The sequence below is a fragment of the Eriocheir sinensis genome, chromosome 35 (assembly GCF_024679095.1).
Source record: "Eriocheir sinensis breed Jianghai 21 chromosome 35, ASM2467909v1, whole genome shotgun sequence".
NCBI classification, from domain to species: domain Eukaryota; kingdom Metazoa; phylum Arthropoda; class Malacostraca; order Decapoda; family Varunidae; genus Eriocheir; species Eriocheir sinensis.
This window is the reverse complement of record NC_066543.1, coordinates 15,126,229-15,149,333: the sequence shown is the minus strand read 5'-3', so window position 1 is coordinate 15,149,333 and position 23,105 is coordinate 15,126,229. Positions and strand designations below refer to the sequence as shown.

General features: G+C 40.2%; 1 protein-coding gene across 3 annotated transcripts in view; it reads left to right on the top strand.

Moving 5' to 3' along the window:
• Window positions 1-22,806, top strand: part of LOC127007467 (unextended protein-like) — a 113,934-nt gene extending 91,128 nt beyond the window's left edge. Inside the window, exons 8-17 of one of the 3 annotated variants that reach the window (XR_007760262.1) lie at window positions 3,780-3,971; window positions 5,458-5,604; window positions 5,774-5,917; window positions 7,886-8,022; window positions 8,613-8,748; window positions 9,504-9,622; window positions 9,775-9,894; window positions 10,251-10,322; window positions 15,143-15,219; window positions 20,911-21,057. Coding sequence is in view for 2 of the 3 variants with exons in the window: in XM_050878524.1 (XP_050734481.1) it covers window positions 3,780-3,971; window positions 5,458-5,604; window positions 5,774-5,917; window positions 7,886-8,022; window positions 8,613-8,748; window positions 9,504-9,622; window positions 9,775-9,894; window positions 10,251-10,322; window positions 20,911-21,366 (1,523 nt within the window). In the remaining variant the exon portion in view is untranslated. Of the gene's footprint in view, window positions 1-3,779; window positions 3,972-5,457; window positions 5,605-5,773; window positions 5,918-7,885; window positions 8,023-8,612; window positions 8,749-9,503; window positions 9,623-9,774; window positions 9,895-10,250; window positions 10,323-15,142; window positions 15,220-20,910 lie in introns of all 3 variants that reach the window. The other 2 variants (XM_050878525.1, XM_050878524.1) reach the window with 2 other exon arrangements.
• Window positions 22,807-23,105: the final 299 nt, after the last annotated feature.

Here is a 23,105-nt window from a genome sequence, read left to right as displayed (position 1 = left end):
TGGGTGGATATCGGGGCGAGATTCTCTTGTTGCTGTTGTTCTTCTTTTCCTCTCGTTGTTGTTCTTCCTCTTCTTCCTCTTTTGTTTTTCCCTCTTCTTCCTCTCGTTGTTCTTCCTCTTCTTCCTCTTTTGTTTTTCCCTCTTCTTCCTCTCGTTGTTGCTCCTCTTCTTTCTCCTCCTCTTTACCTTCTCACTGATAGATCTACGCCTTTTTTTACTTCTTTTCTTCTTTTTTCTTCTTCAAGATCTTGTGCTCATAACTCTACGGCGCCTGCCCTCCGCACAACACTCGGCCCTTGTTACCTGTGCAGTGGAGGGTTTTCAATGCTCCTCGCCGTGTGTTACCGATGTGTGTTTTAATCAGTTCGCCTGTCAGCACATCAAGAAAAGTACTGAACTTTCTTTAGGGAGTTGAAATGAGCAAGTTTGTTTTTCTCTATGGTGGAGGCGGGGGCTGAGTTGTTAGCCAGCAAACTGCAAAACGCTGACAATCTTCAATCATCGCTGAGTGGCGGAAGATTAGCACCGAGGGGGGTTGGGGGAGCAACATAGGCCAAGCAAGTCACACATCGCGGCAGCTCCTTAATTTTGGTTTATTCAACAGTTTCTTGCGCAAATGTTCTCGTATTTATTTTAGTCACTGATGCGCTACTGTCTTTGAATTATTACATCTCACCACCTCGATGACAATACTCTTTTTTTTCACAACTGAGAAAGAATATTTTTCCCTTCCATTTCGGGGCTTCATCACCAGCTCATTAACTCTGAAAACCTGAAGAATAGCAAGTGATGGACGTGCTGCCAGTGGGCGTCAAGCCGTCTGGTATTCCTCTCATTCTTTCTGTTTTCATCAATTATTTCTCTGTCGGTCGCAGGAAAGGGCTCTGGCTGGCGGACTGACAGAACGCCCCGCGATATGGTAAGGATATCTACTGCAGGAAAAGCGTTCACGATTTTTCCCCCGCCAGTGAATATGGCGGGCGAATACTCGGTCGGAAATACAGAAGCAAAGTTAGCGGACGAATATTTTGCTACACTCATCAGCCGGAGCCCACACCTTACTTGTGTCGTTTTCACTGCACACACAACTTTGTACACGCGAGCATACCTTGGGTGAACTGCGCATCCTGGAACCCTGTCAGTTAAATATTACTTGCAATATAAGCTTACGTAGTAATTTATCATCGTTCAAGATTGTTCAAGTCGCCAGTTCTTTGATGATTGCAAGGTCTCATGCTGTAAACGTGTTTGTCCTTAAAAATATAACCGGTGCCAGCTTCTTATCCTTGCCATGTCGCCGCCCATCGTTCTCCCGTCTCCCATACTCTCCATATCTGATTGTTTTCTCCCTTCCCTCGCTACTCTCGTTTGTGTCTCAAGGGCAAGACGGGGTGGTGGAGTCAGCACGGACGGGGTAAAGTCAGGATGGTGTTGCGCCGCGGCATTGCAGTGGGCCAGGCGGGGTAAAGGTGACGCGGGGAATGTGGGCAGGCACCGTGGGCCGTGGATGTGGCAATGGCGTGCACGATGTTACGGGTGATAAGTGGGACGACGGCGGCGGCGGTGGTGAGTCCCGTAAGTTTAGCCCAAGAATGTCCAAGGCACTGCCGCAGGGTGACGCTGATCAAAGGCGGGACTTGAGTGGAAATGGTTTAGGTTCATTGTGTTCCTTTAGGGAATGTGAGGCTTTCCCAGAAGCAGACCTTGATCACCCTCACCAGGAGCCTGTGACAATGATGGCACGAAAATGTCTCATGGGCGATGAATCCCCTCGCCGGAAAGTGGTGTCTTTTTCTTTGTCCTGGAGGGAAATGTAATAAGGAAGGCAATCAAGATGTGCTCCCAAGGGTCCTCGTGACAACAAAATACTGGCCACATGCACACGAGCCCGACGAGCCCAGGCAGACCGCACCCCGCGCCACGAGAGGACGATGGGCGGCACAGTGCACGCCCTCTTCATACAAGATGTCAGTCGTTATTCGTATATATACTATAAACGGTTTACTTTAATCGGTGACATGGGTCTGGCTATGACGTCGTAGAAAATTTCCAAATGCGCGGCGCGTCGCGGTGAATCAACGCTCGTCAGGAAAAAATGACCGCGGGGAGGGACGCGCCGATCGAGTTGTCTTACCCTTGGATTTATCACGTGTGTCTCCTCGGTAATCCTCCTTCATACGTAACAAGAAATAACGTGAATATACCAGCCTCAGGGATATAGCCGATTCTCCTTTTATAATAATAATAATAATAATAATAATACGGTACTGTAAGAATACTGTAACTGCGGTACTGTAAGAATGAGGGTGCCCAGAGTGGCGGCGGGGTGGGTGGTGAGCCACGAGTGTTGCGTTTTGGCTGGCCACTAAAGAGCTCAAGAACACCCACGGCCTACCCCGCGGGTATTCAAATCCGCGGAATTCGAGGTTTTCCTATTGTCAACACCTTATAATTTTGAAGTGGCATTAATATTTCGTTCGTTCATTCTTAAAGGCAGCATTTTGATCACTTTTTTCTTCCTCCGGTCAATACAGTCTACATTAACATATTGTCAGGATTTGCAGGGTTTTCTTTCTTTCCCAGAGTAGTTTTCTTACTCATTACTTCCCCCTATTAGATCAGTATTCCCGGTCATTTCTTCCCCAGGTTAGATCAATGTTTCCCGCCGTTTCTTCCCCCTATTAGATCAGTATTCCCGCTAATTTCTTCCCCAGGTTAGATCAATGTTTCTTCCCTTATTAGATCAATATTTTCTTCCCCAGGTTAGATCAATGTTTCACTGCTTCCCCTATTAGATCAGTATTCTTCTTCCCAGGTTAGATCAATGTTTCGCCGTTTCTTCCCCTATTAGATCAGTATTCCCGCTAATTTCTTCCCCAGGTTAGATCAGTGTTTCCCGCCGTTTCTTCCCCCTATTAGATCAATATTCCCGGTCATTTCTTCCCCAGGTTAGATCAATGTTTCCCGCCGTTTCTTCCCCCTATTAGATCAGTATTCCCGCTAATTTCTTCCCCAGGTTAGATCAATGTTTCCCGCCGTTTCTTCCCCCTATTAGATCAATATTCCCGCTAATTTCTTCCCCAGGTTAGATCAATGTTTCCCGCCGTTTCTTCCCCCTATTAGATCAGTATTCCCGCTAATTTCTTCCCCAGGTTAGATCAATGTTTCCCGTTTCTTCCCTTATTAGATCAATATTCGCAGGTTAGATCAATATTCCCGCTAATTTCTTCCCCAGGTTAGATCAATGTTTCCCACCGTTTCTTCCCCCTATTAGATCAATATTCCCGCTAATTTCTTCCCCAGGTTAGATCAATGTTTCCCGCCGTTTCTTCCCCCTATTAGATCAATATTCCCGCTAATTTCTTCCCCAGGTTAGATCAATGTTTCCCACCGTTTCTTCCCCCTATTAGATCAATATTCCCGCTAATTTCTTCCCCAGGTTAGATCAATGTTTCCCACCGTTTCTTCCCCCTATTAGATCAATATTCCCGCTAATTTCTTCCCCAGGTTAGATCAATGTTTCCCACCGTTTCTTCCCCCTATTAGATCAATATTCCCGCTAATTTCTTCCCCAGGTTAGATCAATGTTTCCCACCGTTTCTTCCCCCTATTAGATCAATATTCCCGCTAATTTCTTCCCCAGGTTAGATCAATGTTTCCTGCCGTTTCTTCCCCCTATTAGATCAATATTCCCGGTCGTTTCTTCCCCAGGTTAGATCAGTATTCCCGCTAATTTCTTCCCCAGGTATAATCCATGTTCCCGTGCCTTTCTTCCTCAGGTTACTCTCGCGTTCCGGTGTACGAGGGGGAGCGGACCAACATTATGGCCGTGCTCTTCATCAAGGACTTGGCCTACATCGACCCCGACGACAACACACCTCTCAGGACCCTTTGCCAGTTTTACCAGAACCCTTGCAACTTCGTCTTCGTGGACACCACCCTCGATGTCATGTTCAAGGAGTTCAAAGAGGGTGAGGCTGTGGAGAATCTGCTAAATATTCATGAGTTGTTGTTAAGAAAATAGTTGTTATGACCTGCTGGGCTCTTATTTTATGTGTAGGCTTTTCTCTCTCTCTCTCTCTTATTGTTATTCACGCAGGTACGAACGACGTCACCACGACCTGGTCTGGGGAACTCCTGGACAAGTACCGTAGGCTCATCCAGCAGTATAAGTCTAAATCCCCTAACATTTTGATTTCAGGAGTTCTACCACGGACTTAGGCGGAGAGCGACTTTTTCAGTAAGGCCTTCAGCCTAAACAACCGCTTACAGACTATTTGTAAGGAGCTTGACGTGGAGTTCTTCAATGCCTGGGACAATTTCTATGGACAAAGTGAGCTCTTCCACAGGGACGGATTGCACCTGTCTCCCATCGGAGCAGCCAGATTCGAAAGGCTCCTCAACGATGCAGTACGTGACATCCAATCAAAAAAACGAGTCTCAGCCACGTCCCTCCACCCCGCCCGTGTAAATAGACGCCGTGCATCGCAACAAACCCGTAACCGTGATCCCGCAAGTACCACCACCTCTATTACCAAGCCTCTAGATAACTTAAAAATCCTTAGTTTCAATGCACGTAGCCTAAGAAACATTTGATGAACTGAGATGTCTTGCACTAACAGAAAATTTTGACATAATTGTTATAACCGAAACATTTATCGACACCACAAATATTGATTTAAGTTCCGAATACAACATAGATGGCTACAGACTCTTCAACAAAGATTGTGTAAACCATAGAGGCGGTGGCGTAGCCCTTTTTGTCAAAAGCTATTTGCAACCCACTGACAAAACACTGGGAAACAGTAATGTTGAACATTTGTGCATGTGAGTAAACATTGCAAAAGTCAATTTAAATATATCTGTCACCTACAGACCTCCAGGGCAATCACTCGATGACGGACAAATCATGTGGACAAATCAAAATAGTTTATGATTGATGACACTTTGTGAATGAGGAATAATGGCACAAAACTCAAATGTAGGCAAGTAAATGCAGACTGCACCACAATTTTCTTTACCAACGTTATAGTGCGAGAATGGAATAAGCTCCCACCTTCAGTGGTTCAGTGTAACATGATTGACTCCTTTAAAAACAAGCTCGACCGACACTTCCTTCAACTTAATATTAACTAGAGTGAAATGCAAAGTTTTGGAGCCATCTGATTAATGTAGAATCTCTTAGGTTTAAGGACAGACCACCTAGTCTGGACCATGGGGTCTGTGTGGTCTGATCTTCTATGTAAATCTATGTAAATCTTTCTCTCTCGTCCGTTACAAATAACTCAAACTTTTTCATGGGTTTAACATAGGATAAAAACTGAGAGTGCTCTTAAATTGAAGTGTAGACAAGAGACTGAATAGGAGCACAGACAGTATTGTGACCATTGTCTACATACTTATGATGTAGAGAGGCCTTTAGAGCTTAGTGACCATCTCAACACCTTCCCCCCTCAGGCAACAAGGGCCACATGGCGTTCGTGCAGCGGGTGAACAACGAGGGCGAGTGTGACCCTTTCTACGAGGTGCTTGGCCTGATCACGCTCGAGGATGTCATTGAGGAGCTCATTCAAGAGGAGATCGTGGATGAGACGGATGTGTTCAGTAAGTCCTCATTTATCTCATTTAGTGATTCACAAATCTTTATATGTATACATTTGTTTTCAGATCTTTTGACTTTTATCCTGTACTTTATACAGACTTTGTCACCTTGGTATTTATAAAGTTGAGAAATATTGTTTAAATCATTTCTGACTTTTTCCACCCATTGCAGCGGACAACCGCACGAGGCGGCGCAGGGAGGCAACCGGGCGGCCGGACTTTACAGAGTTCTCCAACCCCACCAACCAGACCAACCACAAGCGTGTGCAGATCTCCGCTCAGTTGCTGGTGGCAGCCCTGCAGTACCTCAGAACTTGTGAGTCTTTCACTTGTCATTGCCAGCCACACACGATATAATAATAAAGGAAAATACAGGAAGGGAAATGAGGAATGCTATGGAGTCCAGGGATTTGAGAGACTATAAAAGGAAAGCCATCTTCCTTATGTCATTTGCTTTCTCTGAAGGGACAAGATGTGCAAAAAACAATTGATATGGCAAAAAAATGTGTACTAAATAGCAAAGAATGCATTATTGGGTAAAACAGCAGGATAACCAGATTGAAATTGTATACTGGTTTAGTTGAAAATATTATGTGGAAACTTTGTAAAGAGGAGGACTCCCGGCAGGATGGCTTGTGAGTGTGAAGGCAGAGATGGGAATATTCTGTTCCTGCAGCCCCCTTAGAAAAGCCATGAAGAGAGGGGGGATATATATATACACACACACACACACAGTACCCTCCTGAGTTTCGTGCGTGCTTCGTTCCGAGGGTATAGCGCTAAACTTGCAGATCGTGAAACTCGGGGTGTTGAAAACATTGAAAAAGCGCTTATTTGTTCTGGTCCATGGAGAAGCTGACTTTTTTTCCCCTCTTTACTCCCTTGTTATCTCAAAATACATACTGTGTAATAAGGAAGAAAATGTGAAGAGAGAACGGGTCGTTTTGAAGCCACAGCTGAAGGTGGCTGGCTGCCTTACGATTGGCTGACAATTCTGAAAACACCTTTATGATTCGCTGAGTCCAATGACGTCACCGACGGTGCTCATCCAATCAGCGGCCTCTAACTATGACGAAACGAAAGCTTTGTGAATCTGAAGTCAACGTTGATAGTTAAATCATTAGTTTGTAGCTTTTACCGCGAGCCATTAACGCACATCTCTGTGAATTTCGCCCCAGCATGTATGAACACGGTCACCCAACCGCTAGTTTCTCGGGAATTTTGTTCAGAGATTCAAAGTCGGCGTCATTTCACAGGAAACTCATCGAAATTTTAGTGAGAAACTCAGTAACCAGCAGGTCGGTTATTTTCTTGTGAGGTCAGTAAGTTGTGGTCACAAGAAGAAGAGCGTGTCAGCTGATCGGTTCAGTAGCTATCCGCTTGTTTATTCCAGTACCATAATGAGTTTCACGAAGCTAGATAAGCCTGGAGTAATCAGGTTGAGCAGGTCTTGGACTTGAGTCTTGTCTAAGCGTAGCCACTGCCTCATCATGTCTGGGTTCTCACTGCTAAGTTCTCGTAGCATTTAATGGTAGCAAGCTGTAATACACTCCCTTCGTCTCTGAGCTAACCACTCACGAACCAAGAAATGTTTTCTTTTCTTTTTTTATTTTCTTCAGCAAACACCACATAGCAAACTCTGCAGCGTCTGGATCCATTGTTTGTTTTGCTTTTCAGCTGATATATCCCAGAATGCAACAGTCCCCTGTGTGACCAAACTTGAGGATAAATTCAAGGCAGAAAATTGTCGGGAAATAATTCCGGTGGAAAATTCCCAAGAAACTAGCTTGTGTGACCGCGCCGTTAAGCTGCCGGTGTCACACTGGGCCTTTTTCCTCCAACCGCGTTGGCGATAGGGGCGACCGGCAACTCCAACTTTTCTGGGTGTGCGTCATACACGGCCAAGGTCGGTTGTCCGTATTCACAGTGTAAACAAAGCAGTCGCCCTGTATCGATTAAATAGTAAACAAAGCAGCTCTGCCAGTCCACTTTACAAGTTTCCTGGTTGGCCATTTTCCACTGTTCCTCACTCCTCAGCTACTTCTGTCGTCTGTTTGTTTACATCCTGCCGCGCGGTTGCTCGCACCCCCAACCATCTTCCATCTGTACGGACAACCAACAACTCGCTCCCGGTTGGGCGCACAGGCAACTGCGGTAGCCAGTAGCCCCAACAGTTAGAGGAAAACGGCCAGTGTGACACTGCCTAAAGGAATCGTGCGTGACGCTGACGGTAGTGATGTTAAATAGCTTGGAAAATACTAATCACTGGCTTGTTATCCTGCAGCTGTTGAGCCATTCAAGGAAGGTCAGCTCTCTGAGTTGATAGTGAAGAAGCTGCTGAATCAAGATGTCATCCACACCATCAAGCTGCGCAATAAAGAAAATCCTAAAGCTGATTCCCAGTCATACATCTACACACAGGTAAGTGCAGTGCCATAATAATGCTGGGTTGGAATGTTGGGACCTCATCATTCAATCCGTCCAAAGGGGCATGTGGTGGGAGGGAATGCAATGCCTCCCCCACCCTGTTAGTTCATCCATGGGAAATCCTCTGATCAAGTCTCCATCCTAACTACTTCGTGGCAGGATCTACTGGCTTGGTAAGCCACAAGTCATGTGAGCTTTCTCTTGGCCTCTTCCACTCGAGGTTGTTTCACAGAGACACCCTGGTGAGCAGAGTCAATTTCTGGGTTGTATGGCACACGTCTAGCCAGAGTTGGTTTCCTTGAACTATGCAGGTAGTTATAGGTGTCAATTTGCCTCTATAGTCACTTTAGTATCCATGTATAAAAAAACATAAAGTAAGACAGGAAGCACAAATGACTTGAAGATTCAAATCTTTGTCCTTCAGCACAGTTATTGACAGCTCCATATACTTGTTCTGAATTTTATGTTCAAAATAGAGATATTGATAATTTATAAATGAGTGTAAGAGAACTATTATTGTTTTTGATTTTGCAGAAAGTGCTTCAAAATCATCAGAAAGAGTCGTAACTGTTTTTTCATTGCAGGGTAAACCAGTTGACTATTTTGTCTTGATCCTGGAAGGCCACGTTGAGGTGACTATAGGGAAAGAGAACCTCACCTTTGAGAGTGGTCCCTTCACCTACTTTGGCATGGCTGCAGTGGCACAGATCCAGTCTATAGGTTTGTGTGAATGCTAGTGTTCTTCCTCTTCACAGATCCTTAGTATACCCTTCCATCTCATGTATGTAATAAGTAATAGTTTATAAAATGATGTTTCCTTTTGTACCTTTCCTATCAAAAAATCAGACTTTGTTATGTGAACAACATGAAATATATTGTGATCTACTCACCTTATATCTGCACACACACTTTTGTGCTAAAACACAGTGGTAATGGTGGATTGAGAAGTTGGTGTCATAAAGCACTTTACATTACCAAATGCTAAACAAAATAGAGTGCCAGAGAGCAGACGGTAAGATAAGCTGATTAAGTCAATAAACTATATTGATAAGTGAGTCTGCCACTTAAAGTAGGTGGTTCATGTGATCTGTACAATATGAGGAAAGTATGTAGATATTGACATGAATGGGTGCATCACACTCGCTTAGGAAAGTCCAGATATGGGTGTGCTTCAGCTTAGGTGCGAAGACAATCTGATGAGTTGGGGATTTGTCAAGTGTCAAAAATTCTTCTTATGATCTTTTTTTTTTTTTTGTATGAAGTAAACAATTGCAACATATAATTTACAATACATGGCACTTGTCATTGAGGCAAGCAAATGGGTATGGCACTATGACATAAAAGACTTAAATATTTACATTCAACATTTTTCCAGAAATCATTTTAGTAGAATGTTGAAATAGTTTCTTGTTTTGCAGGGTCCATCATTGGTATCATCATGTTGGAAAGAAGTAATGTCATTGAAATATTTTCAGGTGAATCTCCCTCCGCCTCCACTCAGCTCAGCAAAGGCAGCATGCTGGGCAGTGTTCAGTCCCTGGATGCAACCAAGTTTTCTTTCACTCCAGATTACTCTGTTCGTGCAATCACTGAGGTATGTCATCTTGTTTGCTGCCCTTCAGTAGCTTTAGCTGTAAATAGCTTCAATATATTATTAGTCAGTTTTATGGTAAGGTGTTTTAATGATACTTATACTCATACTGCAAAACCGTACGATACATACACGCTGTGCTCTCACACTCGCAGCAGGTGGTGTATCTGAGGGTGCGACGGTCACACTACATCGCTGCCAGACGTGCTTTCCTCCTGGAGCGGGCACAGAAAGAACCACACAGCGATGAGCACTTTGAGAAAGAAATTGCAAAGGTAAGTGTGGCTAATTGTTAACAGTTAGAGCACAGTTCATTCTAATTATTTGATTTTCAACTCACTGTCTTTAGCTAGAATGTTCAAAAATCTATTCAAAGACTAGCAGTGACCAGATTAGGTAGGCTCTGGGGCATAAATGATCAGTATGTTCCTCAAATATTTAACAGTACTTTGTGTATATGCTTGAAGCTATACCAATATATTTGTTATTATTTAAAGCTTCCTCACAGGAGTATTCTTTTTAGTAACCTTGATATGCATTGAATGCCGGGACTAGTATTCTAAATCTCCATGCCTCAGGGACAAGATGTTAGCAATTACGAGATATTTTTATCCTCTTGTCTACTTCCCAGATGCTGATAGAGGATGATGGGCTAAGTTCACCGACCTGGGAGAGCACTCCCCTCACCACACCCCACGCCCGGGTAAGTGTCCCCACCTTGTTATTAGTTAAATAACTTATATATAGAATTCATTTGCTTATTTACTGAGGTTGTCTATTTAATTATTTAGTTATAGGTAGTTAATTTTTCTTTATTTACAGTTATTACATTATTTCTCTATTTTAAAAGTATTAATTTATTTACTGGCTAGATTACCTATTTTAAATTTATATATTGATTTCTTAACTTGTCATTTAGTTTGCTTGTCTTAGCACGATTCAGTGTCTCAGTATATTGCACACATGTTAAAAAGACAGCTTAAAACTGCATGACAGTTTAAATGACCCAGCCTAAGTGTATGATTTGTTGTATATTTTAAGAATCATGCAATATTTTTGTAGTTTAGCATGTAGTGTGTATAAAGATAATACTATCACTGTCTAATCAAACGGTTGAGAAGCATGTCCACCAAATGTTTATGTAAAAAGAACAAGCCACCAGGGTAGTGCACGATGGCCTCCACTTTCAATGTTCCCCAGCAAGTTCAGATACACGGCAGCGCTGGGCAAGGACAACTCTGCCCGCCTTCCCTTGCTCCTCTCTCTTGCAGTCTCAGATTGACACAGTATCTTTGGGGACTCAAATAAGAAGGTTCTATCACACCAACAAATAAACAATACAATAAAACCTTTCATATTTATTTCAAATTCTCTCTCTCTCTCTCTCTCTCTCTCTCTCTCTCTCTCTCTCTCTCTCTCTCTCTCTCTCTCTCTCTCTCTCTCTCTCTCTCTCTCATATATATATATATATCTATCTCTCTATCTCTATATCTATATATAAATCTATATATATATCTATATAAATATATATAAATATATATATATATATATATATATATATATATATATATATATATCTATATATATATATATATATATATATATATATATATACTGTATATATACTGTATATATATATATATATATATATTATTTTTTTAAGATGCAATAAATATATTAATAAAAAGGTTTTAGGCTCAGCATGTGGTGCCTGTGGGTGAGGACTCAGGTAGGTGGGCTAGGTGGAAGGTAAAAATGTAAGTGACCCTTCTTAAAATTTATCCTTACCATCATCTTTAATCCTGTGTCACACTGAGGCTGCAGGTGTTGGAGGGGGGAAGGGGAAGAGGGAAGGCAGAAGTGTAAGGTGAACTTTACAGCGATGCCAAATTCCTGAGCTGGAGCCTGTTTAGGGCACATTAGAAGTGGAGTACATTAATTTTTGTCAAGCTTCAGTTCACTGTAGTGTTCATATTAGTGACACATGTGATGACTCCAGTGGTTCAGAAGAGTGAGGCAAAGCTTGATGATAATTATGTTCCTGGTATCTTTCCCTCACTTTAACTAAAAGATGCACAGATGCATTTGATTCAACAATATATTTAGGTAACATTGTTGCATGTTTTCTCCAGTTATTGATGCAGATGGGATAGGGAGGGTGATAGGAAGGCAGATATTAGGCTCACTATATCTGCACCAGATAGAAAAACAGATTTCTATTAAGGTGATAATTATAGTGTTGAAATAAATCAGAACTCATGTATATGAGCACTTGTATATTTGTGCCTTCAGCTATATATTTCAGCTTATACCATGACCCTTTTAGTTGAGTGGTGTGTGTGTGTGTGCGTGTCCCCACCTGTAGGCCTTCCTGTGGTGTGGAATGCACCATTTGCCATTGGGAGTGTTAGGCCTTACATGAATTAGACTCCCAGTACAAAGTGACTTTGCCTTCCCTGAATACCCAACCCAGATGCCTTTAATTACTGGTACAGTATTATGTCTTATACTTTCCCTTGCTGGAGACAACAACAGTAACAGCAAACACAACAGTAATAAAATACAGTAGTTGATCCCTGGAAAATTTTTTCTTTTTTAAGAAACACACACACACGCACACGCACACAGACACACACACCACACACACACACACACACAAAAAAAGAAAAAAGAAAATCTGCAAGAAGACCTAAACAAGATTTGGAAATGGAGTATGGAATGGGAGATGAAATTCAGTGTGAAGAAATGTCATGTTGTGGAAATGGGAAAAATTGAAGGAAGACCAAAATGGACATATAAAATGGGAGATGGTGAAATATTAAAGAAAGTACACGAGGAGAGAGATCTGGGAGTAACAATGCAAGATAATAAACAGCCAGAGTCATGTAAATCGGATATTCGGTGATATGTATAACATGGTGAGAAATATAGGAATGGCATTCCACTACATGGATAAGGATATGATGAAAAAATTAATTACCACTATGATCAGACCAAAATAGGAATATGCAGAGGCAGTGTGGTCTCCCCATAAGAAGAAACACATAAAGAAACTAGAAAGAATACAAAGGATGGCAACAAAAATGTTTCCAGAGCTGGAGGGATTGACATATGAGGAAAGACTAAAGGAAATGGACTTACCAACACTAGAACAAAGGAGAGAAAGGGGAGACCTAATACAAATCTATAAATTATTGAACAAAATGGAAGAAGTAGACAACGAGGAGTTACTACTAAAAGAAGGAGTTACCTCCAGGAACACAGGAGGACATAGTAAAAAATTGAGGAAGGGAAGATCCTTGAGAGACATAAAGAAATATAGCTTCCCGCAAAGAAATATAGAGGTTTGGAACAGGCTAAGTGGGGATGTAGTATCGGCGAAGAGTGTGCAAAGCTTTATGGAAAAGTTGGATAAATGTAGATACGGAGACGGGACCACACTAGCATAAAGCCCAGGCCCTGTAAAACTACAACTATGTAAATACACACACACCTACACGCATATATGGAATGACTTTAATCAATCATACAAACTTAATTTTGTATCGATGATACTAGTTATCTATAATATTATATGGCTTAATGTGAAGAAAAGGACACAAGAACTGTATACCAATGTTGTATGTAGCTTACATGTTTAACCCTTTGTTTCAGTTCTGTGAGTCTTGCATGCCGTGACAGCCATGACTAACCATTACACCCATGTACATATCAGTGCTTTCCCTAACTGCACCCTCCATGTCATAACACTGGAATGGCTCTCACTCAGCTTCACTAATCACCAGAGAACTCCTTAGAACAGAGGTTGTTGAAAATTAAGAATGTAGCCTGTTGATGAAGCAAAATATGTTGAATAGTAGTAAAACTGACCTGACCTCCCTAGTAGAAGCAGGCCGTACCAAGTCACCACACAAGGCTGCACCAGGGACAGTGACGTCTTCTTCCCCTCTTATAACTGAACCGTTTCCTTCAGGTTTAATATGGCTCATTCTTGTTGTTTGATTTCTCTTTGAAATAGTAGGAGAATATTTGAATCTAGTTGAAATAATGGAAATAACAGAATGAGAGTGGAGTGTTTCATAGTATTTAGTTTCAATTTGATAACTGTGCTTTTAAGACATCTGAATCATCTTAATCAGATTTTTTCCCAGTTCAAGCAACTTAAAATGCCATTCCTCTACACATGTGCACATTTGACAATCCCTCAGAGTCCTGGTGGCACACTGGTTCAGAGCCTTTATGTCAGGTGGCCCATGTGTGTGTGCCTTGATTAAGCCATTGCAGCTCTCTCTCTCTCTCTCTCTCTCTCTCTCTCTCTCTCTCTCTCTCTCTCTCTCTCTCTCTCTCTCTCTCTCTCTCTCTCTCTCTCTCTCTCTCTCTCTCTCTCTCTCTCTCTCTCTCTCTCTCTCTCTCTCTCTCTCTCTCTCTCTCTCTCTCTCTCTCTCTCTCTCTCTCTCTCTCTCTCTCTCTCTCTCTCTCTCTCTCTCTCTCTCTCTCTCTCTCTCTCTCTCTCTCTCTCTCTCTCTCTCTCTCTCTCTCTCTCTCTCTCTCTCTCTCTCTCTCTCTCTCTCTCTCTCTCTCTCTCTCTCTCTCTCTCTATCTCTCTATATATATATATATATATATATCTATCTCTCTCTCTATCTATCTCTATCTCTCTCTCTCTCTCTCTCTCTCTCTCTCTCTCTCTCTCTCTCTCTCTCTCTCTCTCTCTCTCTCTCTCTCTCTCTCTCTCTCTCTCTCTCTCTCTCTCTCTCTCTCTCTCTCTCTCTCTCTCTCTCTCTCTCTCTCTCTCTCTCTCTCTCTCTCTCTCTCTCTCTCTCTCTCTCTCTCTCTCTCTCTCTCTCTCTCTCTCTCTCTCTCTCTCTCTCTCTCTCTCTCTAAATCTAATTAAATATATATCTATATATATATATATATATATATCTATATATATATATATATATATATATATATATATATATATATATATATATATATATATATATATATATATATATATATATATATATATATATATATATATATATATATATATATATATATATATATATATATATATATATATATATATATATATATATATATATATATATATATATATATATATATATATATATATATATATATATATATATATATAATATATATATATATATATATATATATATATATATATATATATATATATATATATATATATATATATATATATATATATATATATATATATATATATATATATATCAACACATAAAGTGTGCAATATTTGCTAAAATTGTATTCATGATGTTATAGAATTTTCAACATTATTAGTAGATTAAACAATATTCCAATAAGACTTTTGATGGGTTACCAAAGTTTATGATACTGTCACATCACATCAGATGCATACTTTTCACTTGACACACTTTCCTCAACCCTGCAGGTATGAAGCATATACATTATTAATTTTTTCAAATACAATTGAGATTTAGTACATACCAGCACTACCTTATGTTGATACCTTATCTTACATTTCAGTTGCATCACTATACCTAGCTAGCTGCTTGATGACTCCCTAAAGTTATATTGTATCCCGAGGAATTGGAAACACGGTGGTTGGTTATTCAGTGTTCATGTTTTGCACTTGTGTGTGGTGTGTGTTGTCGTGTGTGTTTGTGCTCTCCTGGCTTACCGTGTGCTCAGCGTGTTCTTGCAGCTGCTTCACCAGATATCTCTCTAACCAAAGCTAAAGCCAAAGGCTCACTAAAAGTTTCTATATTTCCTTTCTGTAATGCAACTAGATTATGTAGTTTAGAAAGCATGGGTGGACAAAGCTGGCAAAGTGGTTTTTGAAAAGAAACCATTTAATAAGTAAAATTGTTTTGCAATATTTAATTTGAGAGGTTGGATGAACCACAGTAGTTTGTATTTGTAGTTCAGTAGTTTTGCTGCTTTAATATAACACTTTTGCAGTAATGCAAGTTAGATGTATTAGAAGGTAGACTCTATTCAGTTACACCTTTATTGGTTCAATAAATCCAGGCAGCTTGTTTCTGTAGATGTGCTTTCACATAAATTTCTGATCAAGCTTTGGCCATCTTTCTTCATGCTCTACCTAAAACTTTAGATGGGGGAGGGAGCAAGAGGTGAAGGTCCCCAGACCAAGTCAACTGACTGTCATTGTACAACATTTTGTTAGTAAAAAGTAACAGCTTTTAGGAATCATTTGGGGGAACCTTTCTACTTTTTATTTAGACAGCAGAAAACAGATAAATTTGAATAACAACCATTATAGCAATGTTTTAAGAGACATTCTTTAAAAAGTGTATGTGTATGCAAATAATGCTGAACCTCAGAAAGAAAATTGATAGCTGTGTTTGGTATTCATGTTTGCATAAAGAATAGTATTCCACTCCAAGAATATGATCATAATGAAAACTTCAATGATGAGATTAGAGAAACTGCAATAACACAGTGAAAATATCCGTAATGAATGATGAGAAAAATGGCTGCAATGGGAAAAAAATCCATGTAGACCTTGGATAGTTGGTCCATGTCTGTCTTACTCTCATACAAGGGGACTGAAGTTAAGCATCAGTGAAATTATCAACACATTAATGGAATGTCTTTTCCAATAGTAAGATGGCTAATTTACTCTTAATGAGGTCAAATCCATCTGTTAACGAGTGTCTCTTGAAAATGGAAAAAGCACAGAATTACATGAATAATCTGGCACTCTTTTCCTCAATCAAGATTCCTTTCCCTAAGCCTGTATCATCATCAGGCTCCTCATGGTGCACTGATGGTTAGCCATTGCCTGTTCAGACACAGTCTCCTGAGCTTTATGCAGCCACCTGATTTGTCAGTGTCTTGGTGCACCATCTGAATTGGAACTAATTGGATTCCATGCTTATGATCATCAGTTGTGAAGGTCAAGTAGTTAGTCAATCATTGTGATTAATGCAGAGTTACAGCTTTCATTTTGTGTGGTAAGGACTTGGCCATCACTTACATACAATTTCACATGTATACTTTATGTATGTATTTCCAATAGCAGGGACTTGTTCCTGGACCTATCCATACATATGCACTGTTCTTAGTTGCTGAAATGCCTTGCATCTGCAGTGTGATCAGTTTAAGCCAACCCAAGAAGCTGATACAGCCTGTGTGTAGTTTATGCTGAACGATTCATTTCAGGAGAGGTTTTCCATTGCACAAATAAATCATCCATCTCCCCATAGATTTTGTCACTATAAAATCAGAAAGAATTTGTGCCGTAGTTCACCTTCACAGTATCAATGACGGGCCAAATATGTGGCTTTACTGCGTACCAGTGACGGGCCAAATTCTTACCATGACATAAACCCCCCAAAATATATATATACTAAATGGATTTGATCACAAATGCATTGATACATATAATATAATGGTTTGTGTGAGTGATGATTTTTTCTCTTTAATTCGCTTAGAGGGGTCTTTAAGAAACTTGATCGCTGCAGCTATTCGGTTAACAAGGTATCTTCATTTGTGTAGTAACCCATGAGAGCCTGCAGCATTCTTACAACTGAGTGACCTCCTTTGTAACAAAATAAGATTGCTAACTTCAGCTTGCACTGTTAAATAGTATGTCCTTTGAACACACTTCCATATACTACTGTGCAATGACTAGTTATCTCAAGGCCTCTTGTCAGTCAGAGTGTCAGCCTTCTACCTTATTTAAGCTTGAAATTTTATCAATACGAGTTTGTCCACCCTTGCTTACTTATGAGTCCAGCTTTTGCCTCTTCAAGATACACGCCTTGACACAGTTCAGCTGAAATAGTCATTTATATGAAAAACTCCTTATCAATATCTAAATGATTTTCAGAACGAGACTTTTTGTTTTTGTTGGTTCATTCATGTTGAAATTTCCTTGAAGTTCAGTATTTGGAAGATAACACTGAGTATTCACCTTACTTGGCTACCGTTGCTGCTTGATTGATTTGAAAAATATTTTGGTCCTCTCTGTGTGTAGTAGATATGTGTTTGGTGCAACTGTCAAGAAACACTACATTAATAGTATTTTTTAAATTTGTGTGTGTGTGTGTGTGTGTGTGTGTGTGTGTGTGTGTGTGAGTTGCATGAATAATGATATAAAATGATGTCTAAATTTTATAATACAAACCTTAATTCAATTTTTTAGTGAATCAGAATTTATTGATTTAGTAATTATTTTTTTTGTTCAGATACTCAGTTTTTCAGGTAAAACTAACCACTTGCAGTACAACAGTAGTAAACTCAAAAAGCCACAAGTGCTTCTATGGCAGAAATTGTGTTGCATAATTGTTTGCTGGAATACAGACCCAGCCTAGAGTTGGTGCTGGAAGGTTTGAGTTAGTGGTATGTAGCAGGAGGGGTGATGTTTCTTGTATGTAAGCTTCTCATTATTGTCCAGGATTATGGGGTTGGTGTTAATGCTGGTTGACGGTGAGGTTGGAGTGCTTAAGGGGACCGTCCAGTAGTGATTTTACGGAAAAATATGGAAAATGAGTTTAAGCCACCGAGAGATACATGTGGGCTAGGACAGTTCACCCGTGGCCTGTTTTGGAAAAATCTCTATTTAAAGGGCAAATTTAAAGGTCCCGCACACCCCCTGACTCACGTGGATGACAACTGTTTCTTGTTTACATCAATATTTATGGTAAAATATCATTACACAAATGAAGCTAGGCATGAGAGCGTAATGTGGAGCCGACGGCCTGCTCAGAACAACTCTCAGAGCGTCGTATGATGATAGGTCCAGGAAGAACAGAGAAAACGCTTAGACTCCAGCTAAACGATCAAAGAAAAAGCAGAAATTGCGTGTCAGTGAAGGGTATGAGGATGGAAATTATAGATAAAACCTGGCGACAATGAGGAAGGTCGCGCTTTCTGAAACCCTCATTCTTAGAATGATAACATTTTTTTTTTTTTTTTTTACGTGTCAGCCTATAGCACTGGTAGGCTTTCTTGAGGAGCCTGGTGGTCAGCCCCAGCCCATCATGGCGCAGTTCTTATAGTGGCTCCATCTATTCTTGGCTCATGCTGTCCCCTGGAGCTCATTTTTTATTCACTTGAACGGTTTCCTCTAGAGTCTGGTTGATAGGTGGTCTTCAGGACAGCATGTGGGTAGTTTTACGCCACTTGGTGGTGACTGAAAAATCCCAGGTGGTAGTGGTGGATTCAAACTCGCGTCATCCAGAATGCAGTGAATGCTGGGCCGGCACGCTAACCACTCAGCCACTGCCTTCCCAAACACAAACAAAAATTTTTTTTACTTACATTGTAAGGGGGACCAGGTGCGATATCAAGAGCTAGCATGCATCAGGAATATGTTTAGAAACATGTTTGTAGACTTAGAATATGTAATTTTGTTGACTAATGAGGCGGTGGCTGAACGGATAGCGAGACGGCCTCGCGTTCAGGAGGACGCGAGTTCAATCCCCGACCGGTGCCACCAAGCTGGGACTTTTCAGCCGTTGCCGAGTGGCTTAAAACTACCCACATGCTGTCCAGAAGACCACCTATCAACCTGGACTCTAGATTCTAGGATCAAAGATGAGCTCCGTGAGGGCAGCATGAGCCAATGAAAGATGGCGCCACTATAAACACTCGCCTGCGCCAGAACGGGCTGGGCCGACCATCAGGACCCACCGGAAAGAGGCCTTGGACCGACCATCAGGATCCACCTGGAAGAAGCCTACCGGCGCAATAGGCTGCGACGTAAAAAAAAAATTTTTTTATGAGAGCTAGGAATAAAGGAGGAAAAAAGAAAAAAACTTTAAAGGCCGTTTTCTCAAAACAAAGTTTTTCTCACGTTTCTTCCTATTTCTCCGTCCCAAATTAACTGATTTTGATGTTTTAGGTACCATTTTCAAGAGGACTGAATGCATAATGACAATAAAGAGACTTTTTTTCTTTTTTCTTTTTTTTTTTTTCACGAAAATTCGTGAACCGTTTAAACGCGAGTGGAAATAAAAAAATTTAAAAAATGAGAAACTGAAAAATCTGGCTCTTGATTTTGTTTCACCACTTGCAAGTTTTATATTCATGTAAAAGTTTTTCCTAAATATGTGATGAACATTTTTGAAATTTAAAAAAAAAAATTGTATAGCCTATATATTTTTTTCTATTCATCAAAATCTTTTGAAACTTCTGCAATATTCACACATCATTCATGTCAAAAAGACATAAGTGAGTTAGATATTTATGTCCAACAGTTTTGAAAATAGAAATCTACCGGACGGTCCCCTCAAGGAAGTGTTGTTACATTGCTGACTCACAGGGAATAAGATCTAAAAGAGCAATTTCTGCTTGTGTTAAGCTAGTGGACAGATTTTTTACTTGTAGCAATTCTGATTTTCATGCAGATTATATTTCACAAAGTTTTATTCCTTTGTGGGACATTTTCAAACAAGTTTGTAACTTTTGAAATTATATCATTGATAAAGATCTATACCAAAATGTTTACTCTAGGGGCACACCTTTGTGTCTCTCAGATTGTTTGATCTCTTGCTCTAAAAGGTGGTTCAGAAACTTTTCCTTTTGGATGAATAAGATAATTGAAGCTAAGGAAAGACATAACTTTAGAAGATGGAAGGCACTGTAGGAATGGTGTAGCTTTGAATGCAATATCTTGTTTAGGATCATATTCCATGCCCTTATGGCAATGTGTGTGTGTGTGTGTGTGTGTGTGTGTGTCATTCACCCATGGTCTGATCACGTGTTGGGGTATTGATCGCCAGCCAGCACCCTCCTGAAAAGAGCTCTTTTGACTAATCTATGGGTACTGCTGGGACCTCACTCACCACACTCCCACCAACCCTCCTTGTGTAAGGGGGGGCAGTAACCACTGCTGTCAGTAAAAAACCTTTAGTGGTGTGACTCGAACCCCAGCCTGACGAGTGACAGCAAAGGCGGTGTCCACTGAGCTATGAAGCTGTGTGCACATGTGTGTGTGTGTGTGTGTGTTTGTGCGTGTTTGTGCGTATGTGTGCATGCCTGTGTCTTTGCGTGCATGCGTGTGTGTGTGTGTGTGTGTGTGTTTAGGAAGGTTTACCAGTCAGAAGTCCTACCCTTTTCCATTTACCCTTTCTTAGTTGAGCTTATTTCTTTTTATTAGATAAGGGCTCTTTGCTATAATTTCAAAAATTATTCTGTTGATTTTTATTTTCTTAGATCATTAAGGACAGAATGATGCAGGTATAGCTTTTCATTAGAAGCAGAGCACAATCTTAGAGAACCAAATCATTGCACTTCATCTTTTCATCGCAATACATACTTTGTAGGAGACTCCTGGAATGGCAAATGGTTCAACTGTGAAGGCTTGTGATGCTGATGATATACAGATGACGTTCCACAACCTCCTGAACAACCCGCCTGTCTCACAGACACCTGAAGATGCTCCTCCCAGCACCGGGGTGAAAAACTCCATCTCTGTTCCGGGGACGCCTGTCAGCACTCACAACCAGCACTGCGTCAAGCCTAACAGCAGTGTCATAGACTTGCAAGATACAGCAACTTCAGCAAGCAGTATTAACATGAACCCATCCTTGAGTGAAAAGGCTAAACCAGAAACCAATAATCTGAGTGCCAGTTCTGTTGAAGATAATGATGATCAGAAAGTGATAGGACAATCAGATGTGATGCCCAATATGAATAGCCATGTGAGCCTTGACTACAAACCCAGCAATCTTGATACTGAAGGTGTCTTACCCCCTAAGCGAGAGTCATCTTTTTCCTGAGGTTTAGCTAAAGAATGATGTATTTGATTCTCATATTATATATACACTACCATAATTTTTTAATATATTATAAAGATTTTTAAGTAAAAGCTTAGGATCATGAATTTTAGGTATAGATGACTCTGTACATGTATATAGAGATAGAATACAAATTTAAGCCAACAAGTAAGATGCATGGTTTCATGAATCAGTACACTAGCCATTGTAGCTCAATATTCATATGAACCCTGGGGATGGACGCCATTTTTAGAATTTTACGTCAATTACTTATGAACTTACTAAAATATCCATTGATATGAACTTTTATTTTTTTGTAGGAAGTTGAAACTTTATGCAGCTGCATACTTTTAAATTGATTGAAGGGTGGGGGGGGAAAGTTATGGGCCCTCAGATTGATTGTGTTCTAAAATGGAGAGAAAGAAAAAGTTAGTGGTGTTAGTTTTTAACATTGTCTCCATTTTAGTGGATGATGCAGTCAGTGCCGTCTCATTGCTCTAAGTTTTAATGTTTTACTGAAACCACAGGAAATATTCCAAATTAGTATTGCAACAAAAATTGCATTTTTTATTATAATAAAACAAGGATTATGGTTCTATTGGTGAGATCAGGTTTACAGGTTTTAAAACGCTTGGTGCGTTGGTGTGTGAGTGGTTTCAAGACTTGAACCGAGAACAGAGAAGCACCACTTGTGAAGCATCCTTTTTGCCTCTCCTACATCAGGTTAACAAATATCAACATAAACATTTACTCTTGCAAAGTGGTCCTTTTAAATTTCCATAAACATTTCCTTATTGATAATATTCACAAATTTGATATATATACATCATATTTGCTGTGAGAAAAGTTCAATTCTTTTGTACAGGCACTTTTGTGTGAACAGTCACCAACACTAAGTGATTTTGTATGTTGAAGTAATGTAACATTGGTTGATCCTTTCAAATCTGCTGCTGTGATAAATACTTGTCAAGTTTTAATGTAAATGGACTACAGGTCATACAATCTACATATTTTTGGTAATGGTTTGCAAGCTGCTATTCCATGATCTTTAAGTGAATTTCCCTTATAATGTTCTGCATTCTTCATTCTTGCCAGTCCATGGTCGAGAGCAATACTGATGACTGCTGTAGTCATTAAGGAAACTATGAAACCTACTAAGCTGTTGTTCCTTGGTATGTATCAAAGAGTAGCCTCATACAATTATGCATAGGCTATCACTTGGAAATACAGTACACTGAACTCAGGGTTGGAAATTATTTTAGGGTGAATTAAGACATATAGACTTTGCCAGCCAATTATCCTGACCACAGACATTGCCTTGTTTTCTGGAGGATCATTTGAACCACCTCTGAGATAATGTTTCTAATAGAAACTTCATTAGTCAAAGGTTTTTAGTTCACGGATATCAGTCATCCATTTGATGAAAATTTTTGTAGAAAACACCACATAAAAATTCAACAGTGAATTGGCAATTTTGTCTGTGATGAGATATTGGGTTGGATATTCTTTGTCCATACAAAACAGTGTACATATGATAACCAAGCAAGTTGTAGTTTATTGCCATTTACCATAAGGAAAATCTCTGTAGATTGATCACTGATACATAGCAATAGTTTGAGCATGATTACATATACTACCAAGTATACTATATAGCAAAAAGGAAATTAAATTGTCATATAAAAATCTTGAGGATTTTAGATTTCATTCAGAGAGAATATTTAATCTGAAATGTTTTCCTGCTT